The following is a 21,509-nucleotide window of genomic DNA, read 5'->3' as shown; positions in this document are numbered from 1 at the left end:
GGATCCGAATCAACGCATAATCGTACAGAGAGTAGCTCACCCCACGACGAAACCACAATGTCAACCAAAGAGAGCGGATCCACCGAGAAATTCCAGATGGAGAAATTGGAAGAGTACAGCCATCGTGAATTGAAACAATTCTGCATTGAACTAGGCATTGCTACCACCGGCCTGAGTACCAAAGACGATTTCAAGCACGCCATTGAGTCGTGGGCAGAAACCGGGGCCGCCAGATCCCCGGACCAAAACATTGCAGCATCAGAGAGGAACACCACGGCTCCCGAGGAGCGAAGAACGGGTCTCTCGCAGGAAGAGATCCAAGAGAGAGAAAAAAGCAGACTACATGAGCTAGAAATGGCACGGCTCAAAATGGACGGTGAACTAAAATTAGCCGAACAAAAACTGAACCTAGAACATCTGCGGCTCCGAGAAGAACGGGAAGAAAAACAGAGGCAGAGAGAGCTCGAAGAAAAGAGATTAGCGTACGAACACGAGCGCAAACTGGCAGAAATAGACCTACGGAAGCAGAACTATTAGACGGCGACCTCAGAGGAGCCCGGGAAGGGAGTCCTGACTACCCTGAGACCCACCCTCAAGTATCGTAGCCGGGCACTGGCGGGAGACTCCTCAGGAGGAGAAGTCTCGTATCAAGGATCGTACTTCGGGCACCACACGACACAGAAACAACACACCGTGCGTTCTCAGGAACCAATCTTTATCAAATAGGTTAGCACTGCAAATATGTACAAGGAGAGCGCGGGCTCAATGAGTCTCGGAAGGGATAGGGGGTAGCGGGACAGTCTTTGGCACAAAAGTTCAAGGTAAGGATGTACCCGGCGCACAGCTCACAATCCTCGAGCTGGGGGGTAGGCTGGTTGTCGTGGGGTCCGGCGGGACCAGTGGAGTCTGTGGAAGCCGCGAGTCACTCAGCGGGCTCAGGTACAAGTTCGGAGGTCTTACGATCTTCAGGGAGCCGCGAGTCACTCAGCAGGGCTCAGGTACAAGTTCGGAGGTCTTACGATCTTCGGGGAGCCGCGAGTCACTCAGCAGGGCTCAGGTACAAGTTCGGAGGTCTTACGATCTTCGGGGAGCCGCGAGTCACTCAGCAGGGCTCAGGTAGTTCTAAGTTCCAGGAGCCGCGACCGCGTCAGCAGGCTCTCGTTGTTCCAGCGTCGAATCTGCCGGACAGTCCCAGAGCACCCCTTGTTATAGGTCGACCCCTCTTTGATGTCCAGAGTCTGTGCAGGCAGGGGTCTTGTCACCTGGGGGTCGCTTGTCGGGGTTTTCCTGCCATTGTCTTTTGATCCTTTCAGGGCCGGGTCGGGAGGAGTCCCAGACACCCAGCAGGCGTGGAGCCAGCCTTCAGGGAGGCCGGAGGGCCGATCGAAACCCATCGTCCCAGGGGAGTTCAGAGGTGCGATAGAAACTGCTCCTCCCTCTCTCAACCCCTGGAAGTGTGATGTCCTCCAGCCGGAGTGGCGCCTCTAGGCCCGGGTCGCGCTGGGGCCGGGCGGCCATCTTGGTGCATGAAGTGGGCACGCGGGCCCGGGGTGGCCGAAAGGAGAGAGGCCATGGACGAGGGTGTCCGGGTTGAGTGCGTGTGTTCGGGTGGAAAGGCTTGGTGAGGCCGGGGGATTGGGGCCGCCGGCACCAGGTTAGGTGGTGTGGGGACCAGTAGAGCCATGTTACGAGGCCGGGTCCAACACGCGTCCCCCCCAGCTGAAAGCCGGAGAGAACTGACCATCATCTTGGGGGGTTCTCTTCGCTGAGGCGGAAGAACCGGGAGAGGCCATCGGCGTTGGCGTGGTCCGTCCCAGGGCGGTGTTCCACGGTGAAATCCATCCCCTGAAGGGAGATTGACCACCGCAGTAGCTTGGGGTTTTCTCCCCGCATCTGCATAAGCCCCATCGCAAGGGCCGATGATCGGTTTGGACTTTGAAATGGGTGCCGAACAGGTAAGGGCGTAGTTTCTTGAGTGCCCAGACCACGGCAAAGGCTTCGCGCTCAATGGTACTCCATCGCTGTTCTCTGGGTAACAGCCGCCGACTGAGGAAGGCGACGGGCTGGTCCAGGCCTTGGTCATTCATCTGGGACAGGACGGCCCCAATGCCATGCTCGGAGGCATCGGTCTGGACTACAAACTCCTTGGAGTAGTCGGGAGCCTGGAGGACGGGGGCCGTGCACATGGCCTTCTTTAGGGCATCGAACGCCTCCTGGCAGGCGGTTGTCCACTGAACCTTTTTTGGCTGTTTTTTGGATGTGAGTTCTGTGAGGGGGCCGACAAGGCTGCCATACCCCTTGATGAACCTGCGGTAGTAGCCAGTGAGGCCCAGAAAGGCTCGGACCTCTGTTTGGGTGGTGGGGGGTTCCCAGGCCACGATGGCGTCGATTTTTGGTTGTAGAGGGGCGACCTGGCCACTCCCGACCTGGTGCCCCAGGTAGACTACTGATCCTTGTCCAATTTGGCACTTGCTGGCTTTTACTGTCAGGCCTGCCTGGCGCAGGGCGGTTAGCACCCTCCGGAGGTGCTGGAGGTGCTCACTCCATCCGGAACTGAAAACGGCGATGTCGTCCAGATATGCCGCGCTGAACTGTTCTAGCCCGGCCAGGACTCTATTTACCAGTCGCTGGAAGGTGGCCGGGGCATTTTTCATTCCGAAGGGCATTACGCGGAAGCGGTAATGCCCATCTGGGGTGGAGAAGGCAGACCGCTCCTTGGCCCCCTCGGTGAGCGCAATCTGCCAGTATCCGCAGGTGAGGTTGAAGGTGCTGAGGAACCGTGCTGCCCCGAGTCGGTCAATGAGCTCGTCGGCTCGTGGGATGGGGTGGGCATCGGCTCGGGTGACGTCATTGAGCCCCCGGTAGTCCACACAGAACCGGAGCTCGGGGGCGACACCGGGGGCCGCTGCCTTCGGGACCAGGACCACGGGGCTGGCCCAGGGACTGTCAGATGGCTCGATCACTCCCATGGTCAACATCTTTGAGACTTCAGCTTGAATGCAGGACCGGACCCGGTCGGGGACCCGGTAGGCTCGGTGTCTCACCGGCGGGCTGTCCCCGGTGTCCACGTCATGGACACACCAGTCGGTGACTCGGGGGATCAGGGAGAAGAGGTCGGCAAATTGTCCTAGTAGCTGGCGGCAGTCCTCTTGCTGCTGGGTAGTGAGAGCTGGGGAGAGATTCACTCCTTCCACGGAGCCATCCTGCTCCTTGACACACAGGAGGTCCGGGAGGGGATCGGACTCATCTTCGGCCCCGTCATCGGTGGCCAGCAGGAGGCTTAGTTCTGTCCGCACGAAGTGAGGCTTGAGGCGGTTCACGTGAAGGACCCGGAGGGGATCCCGGGGCGACTGGACATCCACCAAGTATGTGACTGGGCTCTTCCGCTCAATCACTTTGTAGGGCCCGGTCCACCTGTCCTGGAGGGCGCCTGGCTTCACGGGAGCCATGACCCATACTTGTTGGCCCGGCTGGAACTAGACCAGAGTGGCATTCTGGTCGTACCAGCGCTTCATCTCTTCTTGGCTTGTCTCTAGGTTGGCCTCGGCCAGTGCTCGGAACTTCCTGGTCTGGTTTCGGAGGGTCAGAACATAGTGGAACACATCTCGTGGGGTGGTCTGGGGTGCCGCCTCCCACCCTTCCTTAACCAAGCTGAGGGGACCCCGGACGGGGTGTCCATAGAGCAACTCAAACGGGCTGAACCCTAGGGACTTCTGGGGGACCTCTCGGTAAGCGAACAAGAGGCAGGGGAGCAGGACGTCCCACTTACGCCGGAGGGGCTCTTCTAGGCCGGTGATCATCCCTTTCAGAGTCCGGTTAAACCTCTCTACTAGGCCGTTCCCCTGGGGATGGTACGGGGTCGTGAATTTGTAGGACACTCCACATTGTTGCCACAGGGACGTCATGTACCTCGAGATAAAATTAGTGCCGCGATCGCTCACGACCTCGCGGGGGAACCCTACCCGGGAAAAGATCCCCATCAGGGCCCGGCCCACCACGGGGGCCGTGACGGTGCGTAGGGGGATCGCCTCAGGGTATCGGGTGGCGTGATCCACCAGGACCAGGATGAAACGGTGACCTTGGGAGGTGGGGGGGTCCAGGGGCCCCACGATGTCGATCCCGACTCGTTCAAAGGGGGTACTGACGACCGGGAAGGGTTGGAGGGGAGCCTTGCGCTTCCCCCCACTCTTCCCGCTAGCTTGGCACGTGGGACAGGACTTGCAGTGGGCTTCTACGGCTGCTCTCATCTTAGGCCAGTAAAAATGGGTCACGAGACGGCTGTAGGTCTTGTCTTGACCCAGGTGGCCGGCGAGGGGGACGTCGTGGGCTAAGCCCAGGAGGAAGTCTCGGAAGCGGAGGGGTACCACCAGCACCCGTCCGGATCCCAGCTCCACCGACTTCTGCTCACTATACAAAATGCTATTTTCCCAATAAATTCGGTGCGTGCCAGTTTGGTCGCCTGCGGCTTGGCCCTCGGCCTGGCGCCGCAGTCCGACCAGGGAAGGACAGGTGGCTTGCTCCCGGCAAAACTCCTCCCGGGTGGGTCCACCCTCGTGGCGCCATTGGGCCAACTCGGGTAGATCGCCTAACTCAGGGAGCGGGGCGGTGTCGGACAGGGAGGGCTCGTCGCTGGCGACGGGCCCCTCCGATGGGGGGACGGGAGGACCCTCGGGGGTTACTGCTCTGACTTCTTCGGTCGGGGCGTCTTCGACTTCTCCCAGGGGGGTGAGTCGGGCTGACATAGATCGGGTGGTGGCGCACACCCACTCGGGGAGCCCCATCATCCCTAGGTGGGCCTTGCGTTCGACGTGCTTCCAGGGCGAACTCTCCAGGTCATTCCCTAGGAGGCAGTCGACAGGCTGGGAGGTTCTTACGGCCACCCTCAGTTTGCCTATTACTCCACCCCACTCAAACGGCACCAGAGCTACCTGACACATACTCTCTCTATTATCGGCGGAAATGACTGGGCAAAAGACGTTGGGGAGGATCTGCTCCTCGGGGACTAAGTGCCTGAGGACACCGGTGATGCTGGCCCCGGTGTCCCGCAGGGCCTCTATTTGGTGGCCATTGATCTTAACGAGCTGCCCGTATTTCTTCGTGTTGGAGGGCAGGAGGCTACCAGGGACCATCTCCCTATCTCCCAGGGATACTAGGGCCATGGCTGCGGGTTCCCATTCCCCGGCTTCCTCAACCTCCTCCTCCAGAGCTACGTTGGCTATCTGTCTTGCAGGGGTGTTTTGGGTGGCCATGGGGCACTCTGGGTCATTGGCGTAGTGCCCGGGCTTCTGGCAACGGAAACAAGTGACGGTTACCCTGTGTCCCCGTCTCCCGGGGGGTCCGGTTACTGGTGGGGGGGGGCGCTGGGAAAGGTGGAGATTGGGTCTTCGGAGGACTAGGCTGGGACTCTCTCTGGCCTCCCTGGTTCCCCCCTCCTCTCTGGCGGGGTGGTCCCTGACTGGCTCGGGGGTATTCTCCTACCATGCCCCGGGTGACCCGGGTGTTGGTCCAGCGGTCTGCTTCCACCGCCAGCTTCCTGGGATCGGTGAGTTTGCTGTCGAGCAGATGCTGGCGTAGTTCCACAAAGCAGTTCGCAGCCAGGTGTTCCCACAATAGGAGGTCGGTGAGTTCCTCAAGAGTGGTGACTTTGCTGCCCTTGACCCACCCATCGAAGGCCCGACTAAAAAAGTTTACATATTCTACCCAGGTGGTGCCCGGGATTTTCCTGCAGTCCCGGAATCGTTGACGGTACATCTCGGGGGTGAGACCGTACCTGGTGAGTAGAGCCTCTTTCATGTGGCTGTAGGAGGTCTGCAGAGAGAGGGGTAGGTCGAGCAGGGTGTCTCTTCCTTCGCTCAGAAATCGTCCCCACAAACCTGCCCCCCAGTCCTTCTGCGGGACCCGATGGGAGGTCATGGCGACCTCGTAGGCCCTGAACCATTGCTGAATGTCATCGTTTTTATAATATTCCTTGACCACATCTTTGGGGATGTGGACCTTCTGCTCCGCTGGGGAGGTCGACTCTCGGTTTCCCGGGGGCCTCCCTTCCTCACTTCTGGCCTTGAGTTCGATTTCCTTCAAGCTGCGTTCGTGCTCCAGTTGGAGCTTCCTTCCTTTGTGTTCCCGTTGGAGCTTCTTCTCTTCTAGCTCGCCTTGCACGCGCATTTGCTCTACTGCTAGCTTTTTCTCTGCTAACTTTAATTCGCCTTCGATTTTGAGCTTAGCTAACTCGAGTTCGTGATTGCGGCTTCTCTCTCTGTCCGCGAGTATCTCCGGGGATAGGCCCCCTTCTGGTATGATGTTTCGCACCTGATTGTTGCTGCTTTCGCCTTGGGGAGGTTCGGCCTCGTCGGGGCGCTCCCCCGTGTTTTCCGGGCGGGAGTCCCCGGTATCCACCCAGGCTTTCAGTGCTTTCTGCAAATCTTCCTTGGTGTTGAGACCGGTGGTAGCGATTCTAAGTTCTTTGCAGAATTGCTTTAGTTCTTTGTGTGTGTATTCTTCTAGTTGTTCCACCTGGAACACCCTGTTGGCGTTGATTTCTGCGGGGATCACGGTGTTTCCTTCTGCCATCTTTGTTGGTAGTGCGTCCGTCGTTCACAGTACGATCTCTCGGTGATGGGCCCGAATCCCACCGCTGCCACCAATGTTAGACGGCGACCTCAGAGGAGCCCGGGAAGGGAGTCCTGACTACCCTGAGACCCACCCTCGAGTATCGTAGCCGGGCACTGGCGGGAGACTCCTCAGGAGGAGAAGTCTCGTATCGAGGAGCGTACTTCGGGCACCACACGACACAGAAACAACACACCGTGCGTTCTCAGGAACCAATCTTTATCAAATAGGTTAGCACTGCAAATATGTACAAGGAGAGCGCGGGCTCAATGAGTCTCGGAAGGGATAGGGGGTAGCGGGACAGTCTTTGGCACAAAAGTTCAAGGTAAGGATGTACCCGGCGCACAGCTCACAATCCTCGAGCTGGGGGGTAGGCTGGTTGTCGTGGGGTCCGGCGGGACCAGTGGAGTCTGTGGAAGCCGCGAGTCACTCAGCGGGCTCAGGTACAAGTTCGGAGGTCTTACGATCTTCAGGGAGCCGCGAGTCACTCAGCAGGGCTCAGGTACAAGTTCGGAGGTCTTACGATCTTCGGGGAGCCGCGAGTCACTCAGCAGGGCTCAGGTACAAGTTCGGAGGTCTTACGATCTTCAGGGAGCCGCGAGTCACTCAGCAGGGCTCAGGTACAAGTTTGGAGGTCTTACGATCTTCGGGGAGCTGCGAGTCACTCAGCAGGGCTCAGGTAGTTCTAAGTTCCAGGAGCCGCGACCGCGTCAGCAGGCTCTCGTTGTTCCAGCGTCGAATCTGCCGGACAGTCCCAGAGCACCCCTTGTTATAGGTCGACCCCTCTTTGATGTCCGGAGTCTGTGCAGGCAGGGGTCTTGTCACCTGGGGGTCGCTTGTCGGGGTTTTCCTGCCATTGTCTTTTGATCCTTTCAGGGCCGGGTCGGGAGGAGTCCCAGACACCCAGCAGGCGTGGAGCCAGCCTTCAGGGAGGCCGGAGGGCCGATCGAAACCCATCGTCCCAGGGGAGTTCAGAGGTGCGATAGAAACTGCTCCTCCCTCTCTCAACCCCTGGAAGTGTGATGTCCTCCAGCCGGAGTGGCGCCTCTAGGCCCGGGTCGCGCTGGGGCCGGGCGGCCATCTTGGTGCATGAAGTGGGCACGCGGGCCCGGGGTGGCCGAAAGGAGAGAGGCCATGGACGAGGGTGTCCGGGTTGAGTGCGTGTGTTCGGGTGGAAAGGCTTGGTGAGGCCGGGGGATTGGGGCCGCCGGCACCAGGTTAGGTGGTGTGGGGACCAGTAGAGCCATGTTACGAGGCCGGGTCCAACAAGAACAAAGAACTGGAGGTGCCCGAGCGACCGCGCACCCCGGGAGCGACAGAAAAGAAAGTCCACATCCCCAAGGATGTCGTTCGAGAGTATGTCCGAGAGGACGACATACAACAGTGGTTCAAGGCCTACGAGATCGCCATGACCTCCCACCGGATCGATCAAAGTGACTGGGGAGCCGGACTATGGGGGAGGTTCGTCAATGAAGGCCGCGATGCCCTGTTACAGCTCCCAGACCATCTGATGTCATCCTATGACCACATGAAGGCTGCCCTCCTCACCCGATATGGGCTCACACCCGAAATGTACCGCCAGAGGTTCCGAGACTGCACCCGGATCCCGGGTACAACTTGGGTGGAATATGTCAACTATTTCAGCCGAGCCTTCGAGGGTTGGATCAAGGGAAGCCACGTAACGACCTACGAGCAACTTTTTAATCTCATGGTGTGGGAGCACCTCTCTAACAACTGCTTCGTCGAGCTCAGGCAGCACCTCCTCGACAGTAAATTGACTGACCCACGGCAACTCGCCGCCGAAGCTGACCGGTGGGAAAGCACCCGAGTGGGCCGGAGAGGGCCGCACGAACAGAACCGGAATAACCAAGGTCAGCACCGTCCCCGAGGAGGAGGAGGAGGCCAGGGACGAGGAAGAGACACCGTCCCGGCCGCTCCCGCTGCCAGCACCCCGCCCCCGGCCAGCCGGGGCAACCCCCCTATGCGCCCGGGGTTCCGAGCCAATGTCACGTGTCACCGATGCCAGCGAGTCGGCCACTACGCCAATGACCCGAACTGTCCACAGAACCAAACTCCGAGACCCCGCCAGGTAGCTGCCGCCGCCCTGGGGGGAGAACAAATCTCCGAAGAACAGGAAGAATACGAGCGGGAACAACAAGAGTGGGAACTGGCCGCCATGGTTCTAGCGTGCCTAGGGGGAAGAGACATGGTCCCGCGGGCTCCCCTACCCGCCAACACCAGAAAATATAGTCAGTGGGTGAACATTAATGGATGCCGGGCCGAAGCACTACGTGACACGGGGGCCAGTGTGACGGCCGTCCGCTGTCACCTGGTAAAACCAGAGCAGATCCTGCCGAACATTCTCTGCCCCGTCCGTTCAGCCGACAATTCGGAGAGTCTATGTCGGATGGCCTGCGTCCCCTTCGAATGGGGAGGAGTCTCCGGCATGTTGAAGGTGACGGTCCGAGATGATGCCCCCGTGGACTGTCTCCTGGGGAATGATCTTGAGAGTTCCCCGTGGGCCGCCGTAGAAAGAAGAGAGCACCTGGGGATGTTGGGCCTCCCGGACTGGGCGTGCGTAACCACCCGGTCCATGGCCGCCCGTGCCATCCTCCGACCAGAAGAACCAGAATGGCCAGCACCTCCTCCCCCGATCGCTCCAGTAGAGGACACCGACCATACCGACCCCCCAGAGCAAACCCCCGAAGGGCTCGCTCAGCCCCAGGACCTTCCCAACCTGGCTCAGTGGCGTCAAGAAGGGGGGCCCACCCAGGAACAGTTCCGTCAAGAACAGAAGACCTGTCCCTCCCTCGAGGGACTCCGCCAGCAAGCCCTCGCCCAGAGCGCAGGGGACACCACCGGAGCCCATTGGATCTATTGGGACAACGACCTATTGTACAGTGAACAGAGAATCGCGGAGTTAGGGGCCAGTCGAGTGCTGGTGGTGACCCTCCGTTTTAGAGACTTCCTGTTAAATTTGGCCCACGATGTCCCTCTGGCTGGACACCTGGGCCAGGACAAAACCTACAGTCGCCTGGTGACCCACTTTTTCTGGCCAAAGATGAGAAACGACGTCCTCAACCACTGCCGGTCCTGCCCCACGTGCCAGGCCAGCGGGAAGAGCGGCCGCAAACTCAAAGCACCTCTGCAACCCTTCCCAGTTGTCACCACCCCGTTCGAGAGGGTGGGAATAGACATTGTGGGGCCCCTGGACCCCCGTACAGCACAAGGACATCGGTTCATCCTGGTACTGGTGGACCACGCCACCCGCTACCCCGAGGCTGTGCCCCTGCGAACTGTAACAGCCCCGGTGGTCGGCCGGGCCTTAATGGGGATCTTCTCCCGGGTGGGCTTCCCCCGAGAAGTCGTCAGCGACAGAGGCACAAACTTTATTTCGAAGTATATGAAGTCCCTCTGGCAACAGTGCGGGGTCACCTACTGATTCACGACCCCCTATCACCCTTAAGGAAACGGACTAGTCGGGCGGTTCAACCGCACGCTCAAGGGAATGATTGGGGGATTGGAAGAGCCCCTCCGTCGCCAATGGGATGTACTACTTCCGTGCCTCCTCTTCGCCTATCGAGAAGTTCCCCAGAAGTCCCTCGGCTTTAGCCCTTTCGAACTCTTGTACGGCCACCCTGTGCGAGGGCCCCTCAGCCTAGTCAAAGAAGGTTGGGAGATGGCCCCCCTAAAGACCCCTCCAGACGTCTTCAAGTACCTCCTGACCCTACGCAATCAGACCAGGCGATTCAGAGAAATGGCGAAAGCGAACCTTGAGGCCAGTCAGGAGGACATGAAAAAATGGTACGATCAAAATGCCTCCTCCATCGAATTCGAACCTGGCCAACAAGTGTGGGTGATGTCCCCCACCGAACCATGTGCCTTGCAGGACAAGTGGACGGGGCCCTTCAAAGTGGTCGAACGCAAGAGCCCCGTCACCTATCTCATCGATATGGAATCTCCACGGAACCCCCTCCGGGTCCTCCACACCAACAGACTCAAACCCCACTTTGTGCGCTCGGAGCTCAGCCTCCTGATGGCTACAGACAGTGGAGCGGAAGAAGACTCCGAGCCTCTCCCTGATCTCCTGAAGACTCGTGAGGAAGATGGTTCTGTGGACGGGGTCCGGCTCTCCGATGCCCTCACCCCGGAACAGCGCCAAGGCTGCCGGGACCTCCTGCTGCAGTTTGCTACCTTGTTTTCCCTCACCCCAGGGGTCACCCCCTGGTGCTTGCACGACGTGGACACTGGGGACAGTCCCCCTATCAGACACCGGGCGTACCGCGTACCAGATCGGGTACGGGCCTGCATCCAAGAGGAGGTATCAAAGATGCTCACGCTCGGGGTCATCGAGCCCTCGGACAGCCCCTGGGCCAGCCCGGTCGTGCTGGTCCCCAAAGCTGCTGCCCCCGGCACCACTCCTGAGCTCCGATTCTGCGTCGACTATCGGGGCTTGAATGCTGTCACCAGAACCGACGCTCATCCCATCCCCCGAGCGGATGAACTGATCGACCGCATGGTGGCTACCCGCTACCTCAGCATCTTCGACCTGACAGCGGGCTACTGGCAGATCGGTCTCACACCCCGGGCCCAAGAACGATCCGCCTTTTCTACCCCCGATGGCCACTACCACTTCAAAGTCATGCCCTTCGGCATGAAGAATGCCCCAGCTACCTTTCAGCGACTGGTGAACCAGGTCTTGGCGGGGCTCGAGGAGTTCAGCGCCGCCTACCTGGACGATATCGCTGTGTACAGCGGCCACTGGTCCGACCACCTCCACCACCTCCGAGAGGTCCTGCAGGCCCTCCAACGGGCCGGCCTCACAATCAAGGCCAGCAAGTGCCAAATTGGTCAGGGGTCCGTGACCTATCTCGGACACCAGGTGGGAAGCGGTCTGGTGGCCCCTCTGCAACTCAAAATCGCTGCCATCCAGTCCTGGCAGCCTCCAGTCACGCAGACCGAGGTCCGAGCCTTCTTGGGGCTCACCGGCTACTACCGGCGGTTCGTGAGGGACTATGGCAGCATTGTGGGGCCCCTCACGGGACTCACATCCAAAAACCACCCGAAGAAGGTCAACTGGACCCCAGACTGTCAAGCGGCCTTCGAGAAGCTGAAAGCCGCCATGTGCACTGCCCCTGTGCTCCAGGCCCCCGACTACAGTCGGGAATTCATCGTACAAACAGATGCCTCCGACCATGGCATCGGGGCGGTCCTCTCCCACTTGAACTCCGAGGGACTTGACCAACCGGTGGCCTTCATCAGCAGACGCCTCCTGGCCCGAGAACAGCGCTGGAGCACCATCGAGAGGGAGGCCTTCGCAGTGGTGTGGGCCCTCAAAAAGCTCCGGCCCTATCTCTTCGGTACCCACTTCCGGGTGCAAACAGATCATCGACCCCTGCAGTGGCTAATGCAGGTGCGGGGGGAAAACCCCAAACTATTGCGTTGGTCCATCTCCCTGCAGGGGATGGACTTCACTGTGGAACATCGACCGGGCCAAGACCACGCCAACGCAGATGGCCTGTCACGCTTTTTCCGCCTCGACGAGGAGAGTCCCCAAGAGGATGGGTGACTCTCCCCGCCTTCAGCTGGGGGGGACGCATGTTGGACAGGCCACGTGAAGGGCTTGCTCCCTCCCCGCATGACAGGGCCCGAGCCCCGGCCCTCCAGGTGTTACCCACAGAAACAACCCGCACCCCGTCCCCAGACGGGACTCCTGCCCCCGGACCTCTCTGTATCATGGGGCCGAACCCCTACCGGCTCCCTCGCCCGGCCCGGCCGCCATCTTGGACACTGCACCACGAGGCCGCGTGGCCTCAGCTCGACCCTAACCCTGGGCCTGGCCAGGCCCCGACATTCCGGCACCACCATCCACCCAGGAGGTGAACGGACCACTTGGCAGGTCGATGGGAGAAAGAAGTGTCGATGGCTCTCCCCCGCCAGGTGCCGATCGCCCCCCAGCTCCCCCGGGTGCTGGCTCCACCCCCCTGCTGGGTGTCTGGACTCCCTCATCCCGGACCTCCCGACCTCCAAGTGCGAGGGTCCGGACATCAAAGGGCGCCAGACCTATAACTGGGGCAGCTGCAGAGCAGGAAGGCAGTTGTATCCTGGAGTCGAGAGACACCGTGAAGAACTCATCCCTGACGGACTACTGGCGCTGCCGTAGCCCTGCCTTGCGAACTATCGTCCTGCCTGCTGGCGCTGCCGCGGCCTTCTGCATCCTCCATCCTCGTTGGGACCTGCTGGCGCTGCCGCGGACCATTGTAACTACCACCTTCACTGGGACCTGCTGGCGCTGCCGCGGACCGTTGTAACTACCACCTTCACTGGGACCTGCTGGCGCTGCCGCGGACCGTTGTACTTACCACCTTCACTGGGACCTGCTGGCGCTGCCGCGGACCGTTGTAACTACCACCTTCACCGGGACCTGCTGGCGCCGCCGCGGCCCGTCCATCTAGAAAGCCGAGCTCGAGGATTGTGAGCTATCCATCATACCATCTCAGCTACCAGATTGGTAACAAGACTGTCCCGCTACCCCCTTTCCCAACCAAGAGACTAGAATCGAGGGGACCCCTGAGTCCTGACCTCCTTGTACCATTCTATCGTACCTAAAGATTGCTTATAAAGAATGTCGAAACCTTATCTTTGTGTGGTGTACATCTGTGGGGGAGAAGTTACTCGTCTGTACGATCACTAGAGACGGCTTTCCCCGGAGACCTCTCCCCTTGTCCTCGGCCGACCCTCCCGGTCCGTCTAACACTGCAGCACACTGAGGCTGCCTTGTAAATGGCCACCCAACTCTTTCAGGTTACAAAGAACGGAGCAGCAGGCGTGTTAACCAACTAAGCTGCCTACCCCCAAGACTCGGGAGGCACAGGAGTCTTACCACACATGTTTGAAAGCACGTCCTCCGTCATGGTTCAGCGCCAGTAGGCTTCGGTGTTTTATAAGCCTCTAAAAAATCGATTGTGGGGGCAGGGGGTAGAATTGCGTGCGACACGTAGTGAAGGGTGCTGGCTGCACAGGGAAAGCCCACGCAAGAATGGAGGGGTGGCGGTAGAGGATGAAGGCAAACCCACTGGCATATGTACAGGAGAGGGGCACAGGGAAAATATATTGATTACATTGCAAATTAATATATAGTATTTATTGCTCATAGTTGAAAAGCTTTGTCATTGTTGCAATGGTTTAAATGATGGGTGCGAGGTATGTCCAGAATAGAAGACTTCATCCCATCAGCGTTGAATTAGTAAAAAAGTACAATTTAGTTTAGGAGTATATGAATATAATTTATATCCTGAAAGTATGTCATGGGTCTGCCTCTCCTGGCCCGTTGCTTGACACTCTAGTTTAAAAGTCTGAACAGCTAAACACATACCTGACTCTTAAAGCAGGCACTCAAGCCACTGTAAGTATGCGGTCGGCGAGGCAGGTCTCCAGTAGGTGTTTCCGGTGGGTGGCTTGAAGAGTACAAGTGTACGAGTGTCCAACCCCCCCCCCCAGTCGATCATGAGGCACAGTTTTGCCTTTTAAAATATTTTCACTAGACGGACATTACGTATGTATTTTCCTTAACGCATGCTTATTAGGCGCAGCGTTTGTGTGTTTTTTCAATTATTTTTGCACCAAATCAGGTCTTCTAGGAGTGGTACTTGCACTGGGCTGGTCCCAGTGTAGTCCTGAGGAAGAGCTAGGGAAGCTCGAAACTAGTCGACCATATGCTAGGTACACTTACCCATTAAAGTAGTCTATTCTAGCATATCACCCACTTTTTTAACCAATTAGCTAGGAGCAAGAATAAAATATATTTGGCCCACTAGTTGATTATTTTAATTCACTTTAAACCACTCCACACCACGACACTTGCACCACACATAGTCTTTGTTCAGTGCTCCTATGTAATCCGCAAGTCGCAGCACGCCTCAGCCCGTAGAGGACTGAGAGGACCCCAATGATGAAGCATGTCACCGTGGGGAAACCCTGGTGAGTGAGGGGACTCAAGAAAGGAATTGTTCTGCCCCTTTCTTTTCCTTGGGTGTTCTTTCGGGAAACAAGTGCCTTCCTGACACCCCTAGGTTAGGTTCTCATAACCTGAAGATTCAGGCTATTTATCTATTTAGGCTGGGAGAGAAGCCCACGAACGAGACCTCAACAAGGAGCACAGGGCCTGGGGAGTTTGGTGGAGAAGAAGCACACAAGGGAGAGAGCACCATGAGGGCTGGGAGAGAAGCCCACGAACGAGACCTCAACAAGGAGCACAGGGCCTGGGGAGTTTGGTGGGGAAGAAGCACACAAGGGAGAGAGCACCATGAGGGCTGGGAGAGAAGCCCACGAACGAGACCTCAACAAGGAGCACAGGGCCTGGGGAGTCTGGTGGGGAAGACGCACACAGGGGAGAGAGCACCACGAGGGCTGGGAGGGAAGCCCACGAGCGAGACCTCAACAAGGAGCACAGGGCCTGGGGAGTTTGGTGGGGAAGACGCACACAGGGGAGAGAGCACCACGAGGGCTGGGAGAGAAGCACATGTGCGAGTCAGCAGCAAGGAGCATAGGGCCTGTGTAGTTTCACCTTTTGACTTGAATCCTCCCCAAGCAGTCCCGCACAAAGAGGTGGTTGCGTGTCTGTCTATACCAAATCCAAATCCAAAAAGCTTTATTCGACATGTTAAGTCATAAAAGCACACACAAATACATCTAAAACAATTCATAAGACATCATATAAGATGTGATACACACCCAAATGGATGGATAAATACAATTACTGTCTGTCTATACCAAACAATCATGTAAAACTGTACGAGTGAAGTGACTATCCCCCTTCCTTCCGAATCCAAATGTTTCGTAAAAGTGTGAGGGTTGGCCAAGGTGCTACCTTGCAAATATCTGCTATGGGGACTCCTTTAGCTTAGGCTGAGGTTGAAGATTTAGCTTTAGTAGAATAAACCCAAATACCTTCAGGAGGCTCCTTGTGTGCCATGCTGGAGCAGATATTGATGCGGGGGACAATCCACCTCGAAAGAGTCCTCTTGTGAACTGCATTTCCCTTCATTTTTCCAACGTACCATACAAAGCGCTGGTCATCCAGCCTGAATTCACGTGTCCTGTCCACATAGAAACTGAAAGCTCTTTTAGGGTCCAATCGATGAAGCCTTTCCTCTTCTTTGGTTGGAAAGGGAGGAGGATAGAATGTGGAAAGGGTGATAGCCTGACCCAGATGAAAGAGAGTGATCCCTTTCAGCAGGAACGCAGCCCTGGTTCTCATCACCTGCTTGTCAGGAAAGAAGGTGGTGACAAGAGGTTTTACACGCAAGACTTGAAGCTCACTAACTCGTTTTACAGATGTGATGGTGATAAGAAAATAAATGTCAACAGCTGCCAAGATCAATGGTGAAAGATGTTCAAATGGGGAACACATCAGATATGTAAGAACTAAGTGGGAGAATATTTATTTGTAAGCCCCTTAATGAGTCTAAAACTGTAGGAGATTATAAAGGAAATGTTGATCCGGCAAACAGATAAAAACCAAAGGGCTGGTAAATAAGTAACTGTGACAACTGAACAACCCTGCCAAGCTCAGGAGAGGTCAAAATGCAAACTATCAGACAAAGTAGCTGGTAAAGAAGCTAATGAATTATCCTCACACCCTTATCAAATTTAGCCAACCTGCCAGCATAAACAGATTTGGTAGAGTGTCTTTCGGCCGATAAAATAGCATCCGCCACCCCGGGGAGAGTGAAAAGGAACTCAGGTTGCCCTGTTCAAGCTCTAGGCACGTAGGCACGTATGTGCATGCTCTGGAGGTGGGGGTGTAGAACCTGCCCACCTGGGAATGGTTTACCTTGAGAAGGGTCCGTCACGCTCCAGCACTGTAGGTCCATTGCAGAGTCTCTGGAGATGTTGGTTTAGGCCTGTAGATCTCCGTTGTGTTGAACTTACTACCTGCGGTGACACTGCTGGAGCGCTCTCATGTGCCAGCGCGCCCACTAGAGTGCTCTGCCGTGCCAGCGAGCATGGCTGAGCAGTAAAATGCAGGAAGCAAACAGACCGAGCAGGGGTAACACCTTCAGGACCAGAACTTTTGCTCCATCTTGAAAGATCAGAACCAAAGCCTGAAAGTCACAAATCCTTGGAGGAGAAGAGAAGGCTCAATTCACAGTTGTGTCCAGTACTGCCCCTATCAACAGGGTGCGCTTAGAGGGCACCAGGTGAGATTTGGGCACGTTTCTGGAAAAGCACACATTGACAACAGCTGAGTTGTTACCTGCAAGTGATGTAACACCATCTCCAGCGATCTGGCATTGATAAGCCAATTATCCTGGTAACGGAATACTGGCATTCCCAACGGGGAAACAGCCATTACATTGCATGCGTTATAATGCATGCGATTACAACATGGTCGTTACAATGACCGCGTTGTTACATCGCAGTACATTACAACGCAAGTCATTACATCGACTTGCTGTTGGGGGCACGCTAACCTAACGAATAGTATAATTTACTACTCTAACACCTTCCCTACTGTTGCGCACACTGGAGTTGAAATAGTAAATTATACTATTCCTAAATCCTGTGCGCCCCCTACAGCAAGTTGATGTAATGACTTGCGTTGTAATGTACTGCGATGTAACAACGCGGTCATTGTAACGACCGCGTTGTAATCGCATGCGTTGGAAATGCATGCGATGTATGGTGCTATATTCTTCCCAACCTTCTGAGTTGGGCCACGATGGCTGCCATCACCTTTGTGACGATTCGAGGAATGGAAGTGATCCCGGATGGAAGAAACACAAATCAATAGTGTTGGGATCCGACTGTGAAGCAAAGATACTTCCTGTGAGACTGTAGAATAGGAATGTGGAGGTAGGCATCCTGCAGGTCTGTGGACACCATCGAGTCTTCCAACTCCGGCACCAGAAGAGCCTGAGCTAGGGTCAGCATCTTGAACTCTTCCTGGCTTAGAAACCGGTTCAAAATCCTTAATGTGCAAGATCGGACGTAAGGGACCGTCCTTCTTGGGAATCAAGAAATACAGTGAATAACATCGCTGACCCCGTTGCTGCTCTGGAACCAATTCCACTGAGCCCTTTAGAAGTTGGGGTTGGACCTCCAGTTGGAGGAGCCAAAGATGGTCTGTTGAAAGAAAATTTGGTTGGGGATAAAAGGGACACTACTTAACACCTGATGTTATGGACCTCCACTGAAATAGAAACTGGGACACCTGGCCTCCCACCGGTAAAGCATGCTCTAAGATGGGAAAACTAGGACTGCTTCCTGTGTTGTTAGCAGAGGAGGAAGATGTGGAGGAAGATGGAGGGAGGGAAAAGGCACTGTCTACCGCTAATACGCCCTCTCTAGCTCTGATAGAGGGGATTAGTTGACTGCTGTTGCTACTGACCATATTGTTGGCATCCATGAAATGAAAAGGCTCTGGAGAAACCTCGATATCTCCTGAACTGTCTATAATCCCTTAGCAGAGATTGAAGTCCCAAGGAACGAGCTATGGCTTTACTGTCTCCTAAAGGTTCCAAGGATAAGGTTGTTCTGTACATCCTGTGAAAATCCCGAACCCCTCGGCCATATATGCCTACAGATCAATCAATCAATCAATCAGAGGTTTATAGAGTGCGCTAGTCACCCGTGAGGGTCTCAAGGTGCTGGGGGGAGGGGAGCAGGGCCGGGTCAGTCGAAGAGCCAGGTCTTGAGGTCCTTCTTGAACGTGTGAAGCATTTGGGAGCATCTGATGTTGACCGGTAGCTCGTTCCAGGTCTTGGCTGCGATGTAGGAGAAAGCTCTCCCACCGGTTCTGTGTCTGCAGATGCGGGGGACTTCTGCCAGGGTGAGGTCGGCAGAGCGGAGGTTCCTCTTGGGTACGTGGAAACATACTCGGTCGTTGAGGTACTCTACTTCAGACAGAAACCAACTTGTCCATTGCTCTTGCCACAGACGGAACAGTATCCAGTTCCGAATGTATAACCTGGCAGGCGGGAGCCCTCTGTCATTCAACAGCTTTGAGAAATGACTTGCACCTCCTCAGGCAATTTCAGGATAACCACCTGGGCTGAATTTAGAAGGGCATGAAGGTACCTGTCAGGCAGACAGGTAGCATTGTTAGACTTAAGAGCCATACTCGCAGAAGAGAAAATCGTTTTCGCAGACTGCTCCATTTTTTCGAAGAGCATGCGGCTTGGACAGCCAGATTCTCTGGTGTAGGATGTATTGATAAAAACACAGGATCACCAGGAGCAGGTCTATACCATCTGGTCATCTGCCGTGAAACAGCTGCAGCTGTTGATGATTTTTGCCAAATATACGAAATAGGCTTTGTCAAAACCTCATTGAAAGAGAATAAAGGTTCAGAGGTCGGTGAAGTAGAAGTCTGAGCGGTACGTTGTAACTTCCAGAGGAGGAATGTCCTTTGAAAAAAGCAATTCCCACTATCAAGACATATCTAAAACACTAGCATCTTTTAACCCTTCAAAGTCTGGGTCTACTAGAGGTGGGTTAGCAACATCTCCCTCTTCTTCTTGGGAATGATGCTCCCCAAAGAAAAAACACTCTTCCTCAACCAGTCTTTGAGCTTCTCTCCTCGACCTGTCTTTGGGTAACAAAGAGAAACGATCTAGAGGAAGATGTCTTGGAGAAGGTTGAGGTGCTAACATCGTCGACACTGGCGTCAGTGACTTGGAGAGTGGCCCAGAGATCTTAATGATGACACCACAGTCAAACCATGAGACGTTGGAGCAGAGATAGTCACGCAGGCGTTGTGAATTGTGGTGTTGAAGAAAACTTTGAAGTAGGAATCATTAACGGAGATGATGTGCTCTTTCGGTCAACGTCCATCGATGCCCAAGCCGGAGTCGGCCAGGGAACCTGGGCCATTGGCAGAAATGGCATAAAGGGCACTTGCTGGTAATGTGCCGATAAGCCTCCCATGAGGTAAGCTAGAGGACCCATGGGCCGGCAGGCACACCAGATGGAACGATCATCCTATTTAAAATACTAAACATTGTCTTCAGGAAGTGACTGGGATCTGTACCGGAGTTGGAAAAGCTGGGTAAACGTGATCCAGTTGGAGGCTAGGATCTGAAGTCGGTGTTGTGTCCAGCACCCCAGGTTTTGGAATCAGAAGAGGTGCTGGTATTGAAGGTGACGTCGTTGTGGCGGCAGAGATGGAGCCGGCATGACCGCCAGCCATTCTTCCTCCAAGTTCAGTTGTGGAGACACGGACTTGGTGATGTGTCCTTTGATGATCAACATTGAGACTCATAATGGCTCTTGTTAAGTATTATATTTGCCACCTTCAAAGAGTGAGACGACGGCTATCTGGATCTCAGCTGAGATCTCCTACCACCTCTTTTCTCATCCCTGGCCATGAACAGTCTGGCTTCTCTCTCTTTAAGGGCCTTCAGCTTCATCCTCTCACAACTGGAACAGGCATCGACATCATGGTCCGACCCGAAGCACAAAAGACAGACGTCCTGGGGGTTAGTGATAGACATCTGACCGTCACAGTCTTTGCTAGGCTGAAAACCAGACTTTCTGGGTGGATACATCCTGGAGAAAACTGCACTTTAAATGAAGAAAACTTAGAAAAACAGCAATTCTCTATGGAGAGCTTGAAAAAAACGTTGCACACCGAAGGTGCGGCAAAAAAGGAAAGTGATGTCAGCACGCCAATGAGGGCATTTTATGGCTCCAGTGATGTCACACATTGCCGCTTGTGGAGTCATGCTGAACCTGACGCTCCCTATCGACGTGAGAGAGCTATCGAAAAATTTCTGTTTCAGGCTGGTGCATCGAATATTCAGAAGGTGAGGAACCCACAGGTAGATCTATCCATCAAAAATGGATTAATAGATTGCTATGCTGTTTGCAGTCAGGCATATGGATATTACATTGCATGCCATTAATGCACAGTTTTCATGCTGTTATTTTATTAAAGATATGTGTTATATAAAGTGATAACATTTGCCATTTTATCTGATGAGTGATGAATGTTTAGAGCTGTAGTATAGAAATGTGTGTTCGCATTAAAACTATGACTTAGAGAGGAACAACCATGCATTATTTTGTAATTCAAGCAGATTCTTGCAGGGCCTTATTTACACACAATTCAGTTTCTCAGACTACTGTCAGAAACTTTAAAAAACATTTTATTTTTATTTTTAACATTGACGTACAAACCAAAGAAAGCATTACAGTTATGTGCAACGCACACCATTGTCCACATAAATCTGAAAACAAGTATACTGTGTCACATCAAGGTCAAGAGAACCAATCTGAGGATACACATTTATAAAGTGAATGAAAAAACCACACAACATCATACATCTAGGGGTGGGTCGTAAACTCCAATCTGCTGGCGGAGTTTTTCCACTCCGCTTGGAACGCGGAGTTCGGCAAAAACTCTGGCAACCCGCCGGTAGAGTAGAGTTTACCGGCGCAATCACCCCTAGTCTCAGCAATCCCCCAACCAGTAGTGTGCCACGAGGCCCCTTTGCAGAGTGGTTCAGAAAGGGGTCGGAATTTCCTACAATGTTCCGCTGTGGGGGACTTACTTGCTCGCAACAATAGAGGTTCTTGGGCCCCAACGACCCTCAGTAGCCAAGGGGACTTCATCCCCTAACCAGAGGTGCACCAGATGGCCCCTTTAAAGAGTGGTTGAAAAAGGGGGCAGGCCTCTGACAATGTCTCAGCAATCCCGCTGTGGGGGACTTACTTGTGGCAACAATAGGGGTTGTTGGCCCCCAACAATTCTCAGCAGCCAAGGGTACTTGATCCACCTACAAATAGTGGTCCAGGAGGCCCCTTTGTAGAGTGGTTGAGAAAGGGGGGGGGCCTCTAATGACATCCCAGCAATCCCGCTGTGGGGGAGTTACTTGTGGCAACAGTTGGTGTTCTTGGTC

At 55.2% G+C, this 21,509-nt stretch overlaps 1 protein-coding gene across 1 annotated transcript in view; it reads left to right on the top strand.

The window, feature by feature from the left end:
- Positions 1 to 20,513, top strand: part of LOC146868995 (carboxypeptidase M-like) — a 400,744-nt gene extending 380,231 nt beyond the window's left edge. The window contains exon 10 of the mRNA XM_085624970.1: positions 19,910 to 20,513. Coding sequence (XP_085481096.1) covers positions 19,910 to 20,513 — 604 coding nt within the window. The remainder of the gene's footprint in view (positions 1 to 19,909) is intronic.
- The last annotated feature ends 996 nt before the right edge of the window (positions 20,514 to 21,509 follow it).

This window comes from Triturus cristatus, chromosome 1_2 (genome assembly GCF_964204655.1).
Source record: "Triturus cristatus chromosome 1_2, aTriCri1.1, whole genome shotgun sequence".
NCBI lineage: Eukaryota > Metazoa > Chordata > Amphibia > Caudata > Salamandridae > Triturus > Triturus cristatus.
The sequence above is the reverse complement of the archived record's forward strand: the minus strand, read 5'-3'. Positions and strand labels throughout refer to the sequence as shown.